The following is a 14,717-nucleotide window of genomic DNA, read 5'->3' on the forward strand; positions in this document are numbered from 1 at the left end:
ACATGTGCCCTTAACCCTCACCCCTCCTCCTCCATGGTGTCCAGTCTGTTCAGATGCCATTTGGTTTAAAAAAAAAAAAAAACATAAAAGGACAGAGTTGCCTCCCTTCCACGTCCATCCTGTGAGCTCAGGGACGAGAACCAGGGAGGACAGGAACCTGGAGGACAGGAACCTAGAGGACAGGAACCCGGGAGGACCGGAACCCGGGAGGACGGGAACCCTGGAGGACGGGAACCCGGGAGGACAGGAACCCTGGAGGACGGGAACCCAGGAGGACGGGAACCCTGGAGGACAGGAACCCGGGAGGACGGGAACCCTGGAGGACAGAAACCCGGGAGGACAGGAACCCTGGAGGATGGGAACCAGGGAGGACGGGAACCCGGGAGGACGGGAACCCGGGAGGACAGGACAGGACAGGGACCCGGGAGGACAGGAACCCTGGAGGACGGGAACCGGGAGGATGGGAACCAGGAGGACAGGAACCCGGAGGACGAGAACCCGGGAGGACAGGAACCCTGGAGGATGGGAACCCGGGAGGACGGGAACCCGGGAGGACAGGAACCCTGGAGGACGGGAACCGGGAGGATGGGAACCAGGAGGACAGGAACCCGGAGGACGAGAACCCGGGAGGACAGGAACCCTGGAGGACGGGAACCGGGAGGATGGGAACCAGGAGGACAGGAACCCGGAGGACGAGAACCCGGGAGGACAGGAACCCTGGAGGACGGGAACCGGGAGGATGGGAACCAGGAGGACAGGAACCCGGAGGACGAGAACCCGGGAGGACAGGAACCCTGGAGGACGGGAACCGGGAGGATGGGAACCAGGAGGACAGGAACCCGGAGGACGAGAACCCGGGAGGACAGGAACCCTGGAGGATGGGAACCCGGGAGGACGGGAACCCGGGAGGACGGGACAGGACAGGGACCCGGGAGGACAGGAACCGGGAGGACGGGAACCGGGAGGACAGGAATCCGGGAGGACGGGAACCTGGAGGACAGGACAGGACAGGGACCCGGGAGGACAGGAACCGGGGAGGACGGGAACCCTGGAGGACGGGAACTGGGAGGACGGGACAGGACAGGGACCCGTGAGGACAGGAACCCGGGAGGACAGGAACCCGGGAGGACGGGAACCCTGGAGGACGGGAACCCGGGAGGACGGGAACCCTGGAGGACGGGAACCCGGGAGGACGGGAACCCGGGAGGACGGGAACCCGGGAGGACGGGAACCCGGGAGGACGGGAACCCAGGAGGACAGGAACCCGGGAGGACGGGAACCCGGGAGGACAGGAACCCGGGAGGACAGGAACCCGGGAGGACGGGAACCCGGGAGGACGGGAACCCAGGAGGACAGGAACCCGGGAGGACGGGAACCCGGGAGGACGGGAACCCGGGAGGACGGGAACCCTGGAGGATGGGAACCAGGGAGGACAGGAACCCGGGAGGACAGGAACCCGGGAGGACGGGAACCCTGGAGGATGGGAACCAGGGAGGACAGGAACCCGGGAGGACGGGAACCCAGGAGGACGGGAACCCGGGAGGACAGGAACCCGGGAGGACAGGAACCCGGGAGGACAGGAACCCGGGAGGACGGGAACCCTGGAGGATGGGAACCAGGGAGGACAGGAACCCGGGAGGACAGGAACCCGGGAGGACGGGAACCCTGGAGGATGGGAACCAGGGAGGACAGGAACCCGGGAGGACAGGAACCCGGGAGGACGGGAACCCTGGAGGACGGGAACCCTGGAGGATGGGAACCAGGGAGGACAGGAACCCGGGAGGACAGGAACCCGGGAGGACGGGAACCCTGGAGGATGGGAACCAGGGAGGACAGGAACCCGGGAGGACGGGAACCCGGGAGGACGGGAACCCGGGAGGACGGGAACCGGGAGGACGGGAACCCTGGAGGACAGGAACCCGGGAGGACAGGAACCGGGGAGGACAGGAACCCTGGAGGACAGGAACCCGGGAGGACGGGAACCCGGGAGGATGGGAACCAGGGAGGACAGGAACCCGGGAGGACGGGAACCCGGGAGGACGGGAACCCAGGAGGACAGGAACCCGGGAGGACGGGAACCCAGGAGGACGGGAACCCGGGAGGACAGGAACCCGGGAGGACGGGAATCGGGAGGACGGGAATCGGGAGGACAGGAATCGGGAGGACAGGAATCGGGAGGACGGGAACCCGGGAGGACGGGAACCCGGGAGGACAGAAACCCTGGAGGACAGGAACCCTGGAGGATGGGAACCAGGGAGGACGGGAACCCGGGAGGACGGGAACCCGGGAGGACGGGAACCGGGAGGATGGGAACCTGGAGGACAGGACAGGACAGGGACCCGGGAGGACAGGAACCGGGGAGGACGGGAACCCGGGAGGACGGGAACCTGGAGGACAGGACAGGACAGGGACCCGGGAGGACAGGAATCGGGAGGACGGAAACCTGGAGGACAGGACAGGACAGGGACCCGGGAGGACAGGAATCGGGAGGACGGAAACCTGGAGGACAGGAACCTGGGAGGACAGGTGGCCTGTTCGGCCGCGCCTCCTAACCTGGGAGGCTGGGTGCCACCCTGCCGCCTACGGGCAGCCATGTGGATGCCGTAATGCGCCCCACCCCCAACTCACCCTGTCACCTGCATGCCACCGCCACGCGTCTGCCTCCACACGTGCAGGTGTGAGCCCATCACCCCGCCCAGGCACCCAGGCTCTTCACACCTGAATGTCAGGCTGGCTGTGGTCCCAGCCCGGTCAGAGGTGTGGCCATGCCACGGGGGGCTGGGCTTGGAGGCATCATGAGGGCAGGAGCAGTGCTTGCAGGAAGGTCTCCAGCACGGGGTGTTTCAGGGCCATGTCACGGTTTGTGGGAAGGATAGAAGTGCTGGCCTCAACCACCAGGGACCTGACGTGGTCACACTTCTGCCATCTCCGTGGGTCTGTGGGAGGAAGTGAGAACTGGTGTGGCATGTGTGCTCATCCTATCTAATAAGAGAGTGATATGCAAATTGACCATTACTCCAACATGCAAGATGGCCACCTCCGTGTGGTCAAAGATGGCCACCCCCATATGGACACAAGAGGGCCACACAAGATGTCCAGCAGGGAAGGGCAGTTGTGGGCGATCAGGTCCACAGGGGAGGGCAGTTGGGGGGGACCAGGCCAGCAGGGGAGGGCAGTTAGGGGGGACCAGGCTTGCTGGGGAAGGCAGTTGGGAGGGACCAAGCCTAAGGAAGGGCCATTGGGGATGACCAGGCCTACAGGGGAGGGCAGTAAAGGGGAACCAGGCCTGAAGGGGAGGGCAGTTAGAGTGACCAGGCCTGCAGGGGAGAGGGTACCAGACCTGCAGGGGAGGGCAGTTGGGGGTATCAGACCTGCGGAGGAGGGCAGTTGGTGGTGAGCACATCTGCAGGGGAGGGCAGTTAGGGGGTACCAGGCCTGCCAGAAGGGTACTTAGGGGTGACCAGGCTGGCAAGGGAGGACAGTTAGGGGTGACCAGGCTGGCAGAGGAGGGCAGTTAGGGATAATGAGGCTGGCAGGGGAGTGGTTAGGGGGTGATCAGGCTGGTAGGCAGAAGCGGTGAGGGGCAATCAGGCAGGCAGGCAGGCGAGTAGTTGGGAGCCAGCAGTCCCGGATTGTGAGAGGGATGTCCCAGATTGGAGAGGGTGCAGGCTGGGCGGAGGGACACACACACACACACACCGTGCTGCTGCCAAGCCCGAGGGCCCAGGGCCATTGTTTAGCCGCCGAGGCACAGGTAAAGAAGAACGGGGAGGCGGCCAGTGTGAGCGTGCAGCTTGAGATGAGGCTCTGTGGGATGTATCAGTCAGCTGGGTACTGAGATGGCCCTCACCAAGGCTGGCAGGTCAGGGCACCCCTGCCCCGTTGCGACCCTCCCCACGTGGTGCCAGCCTTGGGCAGCGGGCTTTGGCCCAATCCACGCAAGTAAGACGAGGGGGTGGGGGGCACAGCCTGGCCACCTGTGGGTCCCTCTCTGCACGGCAGCTCCTTCGCTCTCCGAGTCCCAGCTCTAGCGAAAGGCGCCTGGTGCTCCAGGCCGGAAGGTACTGCTCAGGAGGCCAGGAAGGCGGCGGAGAGAAACCTGTGAACCTGCCACCTGACCAGCAGCCCAGGACCCGGCACTATCAGAAATGGACCGGCTCAGAGCACACCCAGCTGGGGGGAAGGCAGCCGCCTGGCAGGGGCCTTGCCACCAGCCGGCTTCCGGTGGACCCACCCCAAGGAAACCCGGTCTTTGGTTCCTTAGCTCAGTCTATCCCGGCTAAAGAGGAGCGCGGGGCACATTTTAGGGGAGAATTAAGACTCTAAAACAGTGTGCTCTGTTCCGTGGAGATTGCTACCCAGTTGTCTTAGGCCTAAATTCCGGGTGATGGTGGGGCCTGGCTCTGCCTCTGAGGCCGCATCTTCCAATTGTCCCGTGTTTGTTGAAAGGGCCCGAAGAAAAGAAGGGGAACACGTTTTTCGATGCAATGGATTTGACCAAGACAAAGGCCAGTGCCGGGCTGAGTCTAATGTACACAGAGACCCCAGCTCTGAGTCCGCCTGGCCAGAGGGAGCTCAGGGCCTGTTCGCAGAGCTTCTGGGGTTTCTGTTTCCTTGCTGAGGCCGTCCTCCCTGGGAAGCCTGGGCCCACGCTCAGCTCCAGCTCAGCGGGTCTTCTCCATGCCCCTCCCCCCAGCTGGCCCCCACTCCCACTCTGATCGGGACAGGGCCGGCCAACCTCCCTCAGCCCTCCCCGCTGGCTGGCCTGGCTGGATCAGGGCAGGCCAGAGGATCGCCTGGTGCACGAATTCGTGCACTGGGCCTCTAGTCCTGGACTAAAATCCTGTTTTACCACTCGGAGCGCTCTTCCTTTGCTTATCCTCCGGCACATCACGTGGAGAGTGTGCCGGTGATGGGCGGCCTCTGGGGGGCCCTGAGCCCACGCCCCCAAGCCCCTGCACCCAAGGCAGCCCCTGTGCTGACCGTAGACGGGCGAACCAGCCCACTGCAGGTGCCCCTCACAGAGAGCTCTGCTGAGGCCACGATCACAGTAAACCCTCTGGTTTTCCGACCTCAAGTTAACAAACCGGATTTAATGGTCAAAATTTCCAGTCTTGTGTCCTATGTAACATTACCATCCTGTCAACTTTAAAATGCTTTTAACCGCAATTTGCTTATAGGTTAGATTTTTGTTAGTTAATTCACTGCTACTCATTATTTTTTTAAGTAAGGTGTTTTCAGAGCGAAAAGGTACACTTTTTTTTCCTCATCAAACCCTTTGTTAAAATTTGTGACTAGATTAGGGTATCTCAGAGCAAAGGGCATGCTTTTGTTTGTTGGTTAATACTCGCCCCGGACTATTTTTTTCTTTGATTTTTAGGGAGAGGGGAGTGGGGGAGAGAGAGAGAAGCATCGATATGAAAGAGATGCATTAATCAGTTGCCTCCCTCACACACCCAGGAGGCGCCAGGGATGGAGCCTACAACCAAGATACGTGCCCTTGACCGGAATCCAACCTCGGACCCTTCAGTCTGAGGGCGATGCTCTAACCTCTAAGCCAAGCTGGCGAGGGCAACGCTTACCTACAGCTATGGTCTCCGTGTCTAAGTCCAAGAGCCACGGGCGGCAGACAGTGACGAGGACGATGGTCCGTGCCGCCCTGTGTCACCGGCCCGGGTGCTGTCTCCTGACTCGGCAGGTCAGCGGGTGCCACCCCCCAAGGGGGTGCATCTGTCCTCGCGCCCTGCCGCTCACACTCACTCGCCTGTTCAGCATAAATTTATCATCGCAGCAGCACCTGTAGAAACCTCTTCTGTGAAAGTAAACTTTCCCTACATGCTTCATTTTAACTACACAAATGTGTTTACGTAAGTAAAAACATTAAAACGATTAATTTGTCAACTTTAACATGTACATTCAGAAAGCCTGCTTTATTGTGTGACGGACTTTCTGCTTTAACGGCCACGCCCGCGCCCGAGCTGGTCTGTTCCCGGGGTTTCACAGCAAGACTTCCCACGGCCGCCAGCGAGAAGCCTGCTCCCGCTGGTTTCATCCGGCGGGTCTGGCGTGAACAGAGCCGCATCCCCTTCTCCGCCCAGAACCCCCCGGGTGCTGGTGCCGAGAGCCTGGCTCCCTTCTGCAAACCACACGCTCCAGAGCAGCCTCACTCTGAACTCTGCCCCATCCCCGCACGGACAGGGGATCCGAAGTCCAGAGCAGACCAGGGAGCCACCCCACCTCACACAGGAAGCATCTGCAGCCCGGCCTCCGGGGTCCAGAATGTCCCCCCGGGCTCTCCCCGTCCCCAGCGCCGCTGCCCCCAGCAGGGCCTGGCCAGCACGCGCCAGCCACCTGGGAATGGGCCGGGCCAGGTTCTGAGCCAATGGCGAAGCTCTGCTGGCCGGTCCCTGCCGGCGCCCACGGCGGCACAGCCCGGGAGGAGCACGGCTCGCCGCCGAACCGACTCCCCGCCAGCTCACAACCTCAAACTGGTCTGCTCACCATCCACCGTCCCCTGGCTTTCGTAAGGGACCCGAGGCCAGGCTGACGATGCCCCTGATGTGCACGCACATTCGAAGGTGCCTCTCTGGGTTCCTGGCCGTCGGCGTCCACCTCCTCCTCAGCAAAGGCTGTGGCCAGGTCCCAGAGTCCCGGGCACGGGCTCTGACTGTAAGGGTGGCTGGGGTAGGAGCACTTTAGACCTTACGAGAGGGCCTGTCCCTTAGCTCCGGGGAGCTCGGCCCGCAGGGGGCTCCCCAGGCCCCTGCCACAGCCCCTCCCAGAACCGCCCTCCCAGCTCAACGCAGGTTCGCTCTCTACAGGACGGCAGAAGCTGCAGACCACCACGTCTCAGAGTTCCACTTCCTGTGGGCCAGGCCCAACCCCTTAGACATGACGTAGCACGTGTGACCCCAGGCCTCAATTTACTTTGGCAAACGTACCTCCCATTAGTGCCCCTGCCCAGAGCATCCTGCACATGCCCATGCCTGCCTGCCCTGCGCTCACGCTCACACACACCTCTTCACGCATGCACACTCGTGCACACTCACATATACTCACTGACTCACACATTCACAGGTGCATGCACACTCTCACACGCACAGCCTTTCCCTCGCGGACACGGTTACTGTCCCCTCAGTCTACGACGGTCTCTGACAGCGGGGCAGGGGCGCTCTGGGGGCCCTGCACGCTGTGGGTGCACAGATGCCGCAGGCGCCTGCAGCCGCTCCAGGCCTGTCCCCCAGTGAGGGCAGAGGGCAGTCACTCGGACCTGGCGCAGCGTTCCTGTGTTACGGTAAGTGTGCACGCAGCCCCAGAGAAGTGACACTGGCGTCCCGGTCAGCGCCCCCGCCGCCCAGGCGCAGCGGTGCTGCGCCCCCCGCAGAGCAGGGACAGAGGAGCAGCCGGTGCAGATGCCGCCAGGGCGCCCACCGGAGGCGAGCTCTGACCAGCCCCCAGGGAGCCCACCCGTGTTGGGGACGGGGCCGAGGCACGGCCACCGTGGTTGGAATAGCAGCTTTGGCGTTGGTCCGGGTTGTGGCTGGTTTGTCCGGGCGGAAGGAGTGGGGAGGGCCCCGCCCGGGCGGAAGGAGTGGGGAGGGCCCCGCCCAGGCGCCTGAGAGAAGGGGGTCTCTGACGGGAGCAGTGGCTCCCGTGGGCGCAGGGGCCGCCCCGCTCAGCAGGACTCGCCCGGCACCTCAGCCCCGTGACCCAACAGGGGTCGGGTCACCTCGGCCGCCCGGGGCTTGGAAGGTGCTCTGTGATCGGCGTGGCCGGCGGGCGGGAACGGGCTGGGGGCCGGGTGGGGGGGCACTGAGTGTCGGGGGCAGGTGCCGAGGGGAGGCCGGGCCCCGGCGGGGAGGCCGGAGCCCAGCACCGTGTTGGGCCGTGACCGGAAGCCAGGAGGACTCGCTCAGGAGGGAGGCCTTTCGCTCTCGTGAGACTGGGTCACCGCGGCCGGACCGCCACGGCCTGGCTTCCACGCGGGTTCCTGCAGTGAGGCAGCATTTCCGCGGACTCGTCTGGTGACGCAGTGACGAACTCATCACTCAGTGGGCCAGCCGCCGCCACGCTGCTGGGACCGCTGGCTGGAGGTCTGGTCGGATGGCAGCAGGGGAGCGGGCGCTGCAGACCCTTTGCACAGACACCCGTGCTCTCCCTGCCCCGCAGCCAGGCCACCCTCTGGGCGAGGCACCCGTGGGCTCGGAGGAGGAGGCAGCGTGGAGCTGGGCTTCTGTGCACCTGGTGCTGAGACCGAGAGAAAACCGTCAGCCTTTACCTGCAGGTCAGCTCCAGGTGCAGCCTCACTGGCTTCCAGCCCAGGGCAACCCCGCACTCCGCCTCCCAACCCCCATCCCGGCATCGGCCCTCTGCCCCATGGGGCCCTCTGCCCCAGAGGCAGGAGGGGGAGGAAGCAGGAGGGGGAGGAGGCGGGAGGGGGAGGAGGCGGGAGGGGAGGAGGCGGGAGGGGAGGAGGCGGGAGGGGAGGAGGCGGGAGGGGGAGGAGGCGGGAGGGGAGGAGATGGGAGGCGGGAGGAGGAGGAGGAGACAGGAGGGGGAGGAGGCAGGAGGGGGAGGAGGCAGGAGGGGAGGAGGCAGGAGGGGGAGGAGGCGGGAGGGGAGAGGCAGGTGGGACTGAGCTCAGGGGCCTTGGCACCTCTCTGAGGGCCCCTGGTCCCACAGGCCCCTGAGCCAGGTCCTCAGCCTGGGGGTCCCGCCGAAGTGGGAACGCCGTCGTCCTGAGGCGGAGACTGGTCTGCGGCTTCGCAGGGCCCAGCGGGAGGGCAGCCCCGTGGTCCTGCCCCAGGCCTTCGCCAAGCAGCTGAGGCCGGTATTCCAGCAAAATCACAGAATGCAGCCTGAAGCCAGCAGGAGAGCGGTGCCAGCCCCGGTCTGAGCCGCCAGCGGGCGCCCACCGGCTCCCGCAGCCGGTCCCGCCCGCGGCCTGCGCCAGGCGCTCCTCCGATCCCCACCCGCGCCCACGGCTCCTCTTCTGAGTGTGTTTTACTCCTCCGCCTGACTGGCACGCAGGCACCGAAACCGGTGTGGCAGGGGAAGGGTGGGCCTGGCGGCCTGCCTCCTCGGTCTCCCCGTGCGGTCCTCCCCGTGGGAGCCACGGAGCTCACCCCAAATGCCCGGAACTGGCATGGCGAGCCCCTGTGCTTCCAGCAGCCAGCCACCGCCTCCCCAGCATCAGCCTCCACTAACGGCGCCACCCCACACCACCCAGGGAGGGGCAATGGGTGAACCAGCCGCTGCCTGCCCCCCTCCCGCCTCCGCAAGCCACTCGCTGACCCTGCTGGCCGCCATCAGGCCCGCCCTCGGGCGGTGGGCGAGCACCCTCGGGCCGAGCCTGAGGCCCCGCCTCCTGGCAGGAGAGGCGTCCCAGCTGGAGAGCGGGCCCTGCTAGGAACCGAGTGGCTGAGATCCCGCTGACCTGAGAAGCGTCCGCACTGAGAAGGTGACGGCTTATTAAGCCTGGCCCGGCTCTCGGTGGGTTAGAGCAGTGGTGGGCAAACTCAGTCAACAGAGCGGCAGACCCTGGCTCGTGAGCCACAGTTTGCCAACCACTGGGTTAGAGCATCATCAGGTGCACCAAGGTTGTGGGTTCGATTCCCAGTCAGGGCATGTACAGGCATCAATTAATAAGTAGAACAACAAATCCATCTCTCTCTCTCTCTCTCTCTCTCTCTCTCTCTCTCTTTCTCATCAATTAAAAAAAAATTAAAAGTTTATTTGAGCTGAAACCGGTTTGGCTCAGTGGATAGAGCGTCAGCCTGCGGACTGAAGGGTCCCGGGTTCAAGTCCAGTCAAGGGCATGTATCTTGGTTGCGGGCACATCCCCAGTGGGGGGTGTGCAAGAGGCAGCTGATTGATGGTTCTCTCTCATCAATGTTTCTAACTCTCTATCCCTTTCTCTTCCTCTCTTTAAAATATCAACAACAACAACAACAAAAGTTTATTTGAGCCAAACTGATGGCGATGCAGGACCCAGATGCTGGGAGAAGTTTGCGGCTTTGTCTGCGTTGGGAGTGAGGCGGCCCTGGGAAGCTCCCTGCGGGCGAGCAGGCGGCAGGCGGGCACAGCAGGGAGGAGCCCGCGTGCTCTGAGGAGGTGACAGCTCACTTCAACGCCCCGGGAGCCGGGCGGGCGCAGGGGCAGGGCCGGCGGGCAAGGTCAGCCCTGGTGCAGCGCCACTGCCTGGACGGGTGGCAGCCCACGGCCCGCCGGCGGAGCGTGGCGCAGCCGGTCCGCTGTCAGGTCCCCGTCACCCGGGCTCCGCCTCCCGCTTTGGTTGGAGACATTTAGGGGAGTTCCTCCACCTCCTGGTCTGCTTCAGGGAGGGAAAGTGGCGGGAGTGGCAGGCAGGTATCGGCCACAAACTGGAGAGCAGATGCCTCTGATGCACCCGTCCAGAGCATGCGCAGTGGCCTGCCTCAGTCCAGTTCAGCTTTCACCGAGACCAACTGGTCCGTCAGGGGGTGCCGAGCAGATGGAGCGGGATAGGAGGCCCAGCCTCAGCCCAGAGCTTCTCCTTGCTGCTCGCTCAGCCACCAGCGGAGGGCAGCAGGGGGCAAGCTCAGTGTCCAGCCTGCAATCCAACCAGGCAGGTGCTGGCTGCTGAGAGGGAGGGTGAGGCCCCTGCCCAGGCCTCCCGGAGGCCATTGTGGGAGGCCCTTCAGGGAGAGGAGGTGAGGGAGTCTGGACCAAGGTGAGGACAGCCCTGCCCAGCGCGGGAGGGGCCAGGAGCTGTAGGCGGGGACGGTACCAGGTGTGGGACCAGGGGGTTCAGACCACACCTGGCTCGGCACCTCGGGGCTCGGGCTGTGGCGAGAGGAGGACGCGGGGCCCAGAGGCCTGTGAGGCACACTGGGTCAGGCTCGAGTGGAAGCAGCTCCTGGAGGAAACGGTGGGAAAGGAGCTGTGGGGGCGGAGGAGGGGCCCTTGGAGCTGGGAGGGAGGGAGGGAGGGAGGGAGGAAAAGGTAATGTGGCGGGAAGGGGGGGGAGGCAGGGACGTGCTGGGGAGCACACTGTGCTCCATCCTAAGGGTTTGGGGGTGGAGACTTGGGGGGGGGGTCCTGGGGAAGAGCTCACAGCTTCCAGGTTGGGTCCGCGCTGACCTATGGCGGTGCCAGGGCAGGTCACTGTCCGGCAGCTGGCCCTGAGGCAGCCATGGGCCCTGGGCTGGCTGTGTGGCTGAAATACAACTGAGGCCTCGATGTAGCCTCTGGGGGGAAGGTCAGGGGTCCAAACCCATGGCCCGATGTGCTGGGGGGACGGTCACCGGGCGAGGCCCACCCACCATGGATTGGCCCTCGCTAGGCACAGGGCTTCCCGCCCGGGGACCTCTGTTCTCCTCCCCTCCCCTCCTCCCCCTCCCCCTCCCCCTGGCTCTGCTCGCATCGGTCTGCCCTCAACAAAAGGGCAGGAGAGGTGCAGGCACAGCTGCTCAGAGGGGCCGTGGCAGGCGGGCAGAGGGGCACCGGACTGAGGACAGGAGGCAGGAGGCTCGGTGCCATCCAGCTTTCTGTCCCAAGCAGTAGCCACCTCCTGGGCTGAGCTTGTGGATGGAAAAGGAGGATCATTTCCAGGGTGACCTGTTCCCAGACTCCTACCCGGTCATGGCAGGCAGTGCCACCCAGGCCTGTCACTTCCTGAGCCCCTGGGAAGGACGGCACCGCGGGGAGCTGTGACCTTCCTGCCCCAGCCCACCCTCCTAGAGTTCTCTCTTCTCTCTCCTTTCCTCTCTTCTTCTCTCTCACTCTCCCTTTCTCTTCTCCTCTTCTCTTCTCCTCTCCGCCTCTCTCCTTTCCTCTCTTCTCTCTCCCTCCCTCTCTCTCCCTTTCTTTCTCTTCTCTTCTTCTTTCCTCTCCTCTTTCCTCTCCTCTTTCCTCTCCTCTTTCCTCCCCTCTCCCTCCCTCCCCTCCCTCCCTCCCTCCCTCCCTCCCTCCCTCCCTCCCTCTCTCTCTCTCTCTCTCTCTCTCTCTCTCTCTCTCTCTCTCTCTCTCTCTCTCTCTCTCGTCCCGAATCAGATGCAGACACGCAGCAGTGTCACTGTCGTCCTCGGGAGCATTAGATCTTGCTCCCAGCGAATGTCAGTGTGGATGCTACTAAGGCCCACCCACCACAGCAAGAAGACAGTCAGAGACAGCTGGGCCAGGAGAGGGTTCCCCCTACCCACCCACCCCCACTCCCCTCCCAAGCCGACGACCAGCAGGTGGCAGCATAGACCAGGATTCCCAAGATAGCCACCGTGCGCTGCCTTCGATTTTGCAAATGGAGATGTGAGCAATTCAGTGGGGGAGGGCCAGTGCGATCTGGTCAGCTGAGCGCTGCCGCTGTGGGGCAGACCAGGAGAGCCACTCCGCTTTTTATATACAACAGAGCGGCTTCCCAAAGCCCACACATATGCTTGGGGGAAAAAGCTTGTGCGTGTGTGCGAGTGTGCATATGAATGTGTGTTTGTGTGTGAATGTGTGTGTGCATGTGTGTGCGTGCGTGTGCATGTGTTTGTGTGTGCGTGTTTGTGTGTGAATGTGTGTGTGCATGTGTGTGCGTGCGTGTGCATGTGTTTGTGTGTGCGTGTTTGTGTGTGAATGTGTGTGTGCGCATGTGTGTGCGTGCGTGTGCGTGTGTGTTTGTGTGCGTGTTTGTGTGTGAATGTGTGTGTGTGCATGTGTGTGCGTGAGTGTGTAAAGGTGCCAGCTGACTAGCCTACTGGCGTCCCTTCTCTGGCTAGTTTCCAGCCTCCAGGAGGATGTCCTGTGCGACCGGGCCAGGCCGGAGGGAGTCTGACCTCACAGGCCCCACGGAGAGGCCCACGGCGCGGGCCAGCACCAGCCAGACGTGGTTCTGCGCTTGGTTGTCTGTGCGGTCCCAAGGGCGCTCTGGTCCTTGCTGCGGCCCTCACACCCCTCCAGCTCCAGCTTCTGAGAATCCATTCTCACCCACGCTTCCCCGCTCTCCTCTTAGCTGAGACCCTGTCGCCTCCCCTCTGTGTCCTGAATCCCAGGACCCGCTTCTAACACCGACTGTCCCCCTTCCCGGCCCCCGGCCTGGGGCTCCAAACAGCTGCCCCTCGTCCCGAACCTCAGAGAACGAAGCCCAGGACAGCAGCTCCGCACGCAGCGCCAAGCCCTGCCAGCCCAAACCCAGGCGCCGGACACTCCCTCTGGGTCCTCCTTGGTGGGGGAGGGTCATCCTCACCCAAGGACATTTCCCACTGATTTCTAGAGTGGAAGGGAGGGGGAGAGACAAACATCGGTGTGGGGAGACACATTAATCTGTTGCCTCCCGCATGCACTGGGACCAGGGCTGGGGATTGAGCCTGAGGTTGTGCCCTTGACTGGAATCGAACCTGGAACCCTTTAGTCTTTGGGCCAATGCTCTGTCCAGAGCCAAACCAGCCAGGGCGAGGGGTCCGTCCTTTTCAAACAGAACATGTGGCGGAAGTGACTTCACACGGCCCCCCCTCAGCGTGGGGGACACCTGACCTAAGAAACAAGGTCCCACCTGCGCCGACGCCCGCCCCTCAGGGACACGGACAACTCCCCAGCGCGGGGCTTGTTCCGTAACAATTTCTAGAAACGTGCCCCCCCCCTTTGTTCAAGAATGAAGTCGTGGGGGCTGTGCAATAAACGTCGACTCCTGAGCAGATGGCACATCCCAACATGCGAAGCAGACGCTTCAGAAACTTAAAGCAAATGCATGGTTTCAGGCACCGGTGACCACGCGGCGAGGGCCACTGGGTCCCGACGAGCTGGACCTTAGACAGCCGGCGCCAGCACGCAGCCTCCCCGCTCCCCCTCGGGGCGCTCAGCGCAGGGCTGGCCTGGGCACTGGCCTCCGCTGTCTGTGCCCGAGACCCGAGCAGACACGCAGGGCGCCGGGCCATGAGTGCCGGGCCGGGGACACTGACTACCCATTTCTGTGAATGTCCCTCCCAGAAACATTCCCCAGGAGGAAACTTACTAGAAAATACTGCGTGTTGAAGTTAAAATTGGTCCAGGTTCATGGAAATCACACACGTTACACAAGAAAGATGGAATCACAAAGGACCACTAAGTTCTAAGTAAAGATCAAAAGTACATTTATTTAAAATGTGGGCAGAATTCAGTATAAAAGGACAGCAGGTAAGGAGTAAAAACAATCCAAGTACAAAACACTTTGCATCTTAAATCCATAATTTAGACAGCAGGTCCTATTTACAGCCCGTGACCTGCAGCTCAGGCTCCATCAGTGCGAAACGTTTAAAAACCTGACAAAGGTCAATCATACGACCTTGATGGGGCTCTTAAAATCATTTCATACAAAACATAATTTATGTTCCTCAGTAAAATCACACATCTTCACAGATGCACATAATGACTGTTCTCCTGCTTTAAGCTGGTCCTGCGGCAGCAGCTGGAAAACGACGGCTCGGGAGGGAGGGAGGCGGGCGCGGCCAACAGGACCGGGCCCACAGGACCCTGGCTCTGCACCGGCCGCGGCAGAGCGTCAGTGGAACTTATACGTGGGCTGCTGAGGAAAACCGCTTCAGACAGGGCCTGCCTGGGCTCGCTGCGGGCACCTCCCATTTCACCGCAGCTCGGCCCCTCAGGGAAGGGAGACCCACACCAGGCTCACCTGCCCCAGCTCGGCCCTCCAGGGAAGGGAGCACCCACACCAGGCTCACCTGCCCCAGCTCGGCCCCTCAGAGAAGGGAGACCCACACCAG

The 14,717-nt window shown here is 63.0% G+C and overlaps 2 protein-coding genes across 3 annotated transcripts in view; one reads left to right on the plus strand and one right to left on the minus strand.

Moving 5' to 3' along the window:
• The window catches only part of HTR5A (5-hydroxytryptamine receptor 5A), a 134,073-nt gene that overhangs the window by 40,625 nt on the left and 78,731 nt on the right, over positions 1–14,717 (plus strand). The window lies entirely within an intron of this gene.
• The window catches only part of PAXIP1 (PAX interacting protein 1), a 36,255-nt gene continuing 35,611 nt past the window's right edge, over positions 14,074–14,717 (minus strand). The window contains exon 21 of one of the 2 annotated variants that reach the window (XM_084897484.1): positions 14,074–14,518. In XM_084897484.1, coding sequence (XP_084753610.1) covers positions 14,350–14,518 — 169 coding nt within the window. In that variant the 3' untranslated portion in view covers positions 14,074–14,349. The remainder of the gene's footprint in view (positions 14,519–14,717) is intronic. The other variant, XM_084897485.1, reaches the window with a different exon arrangement.

The sequence above is a fragment of the Pipistrellus hanaki genome (assembly GCF_964339955.1).
Source record: "Pipistrellus hanaki genome assembly, chromosome: 10".
Lineage (NCBI taxonomy): Eukaryota > Metazoa > Chordata > Mammalia > Chiroptera > Vespertilionidae > Pipistrellus > Pipistrellus hanaki.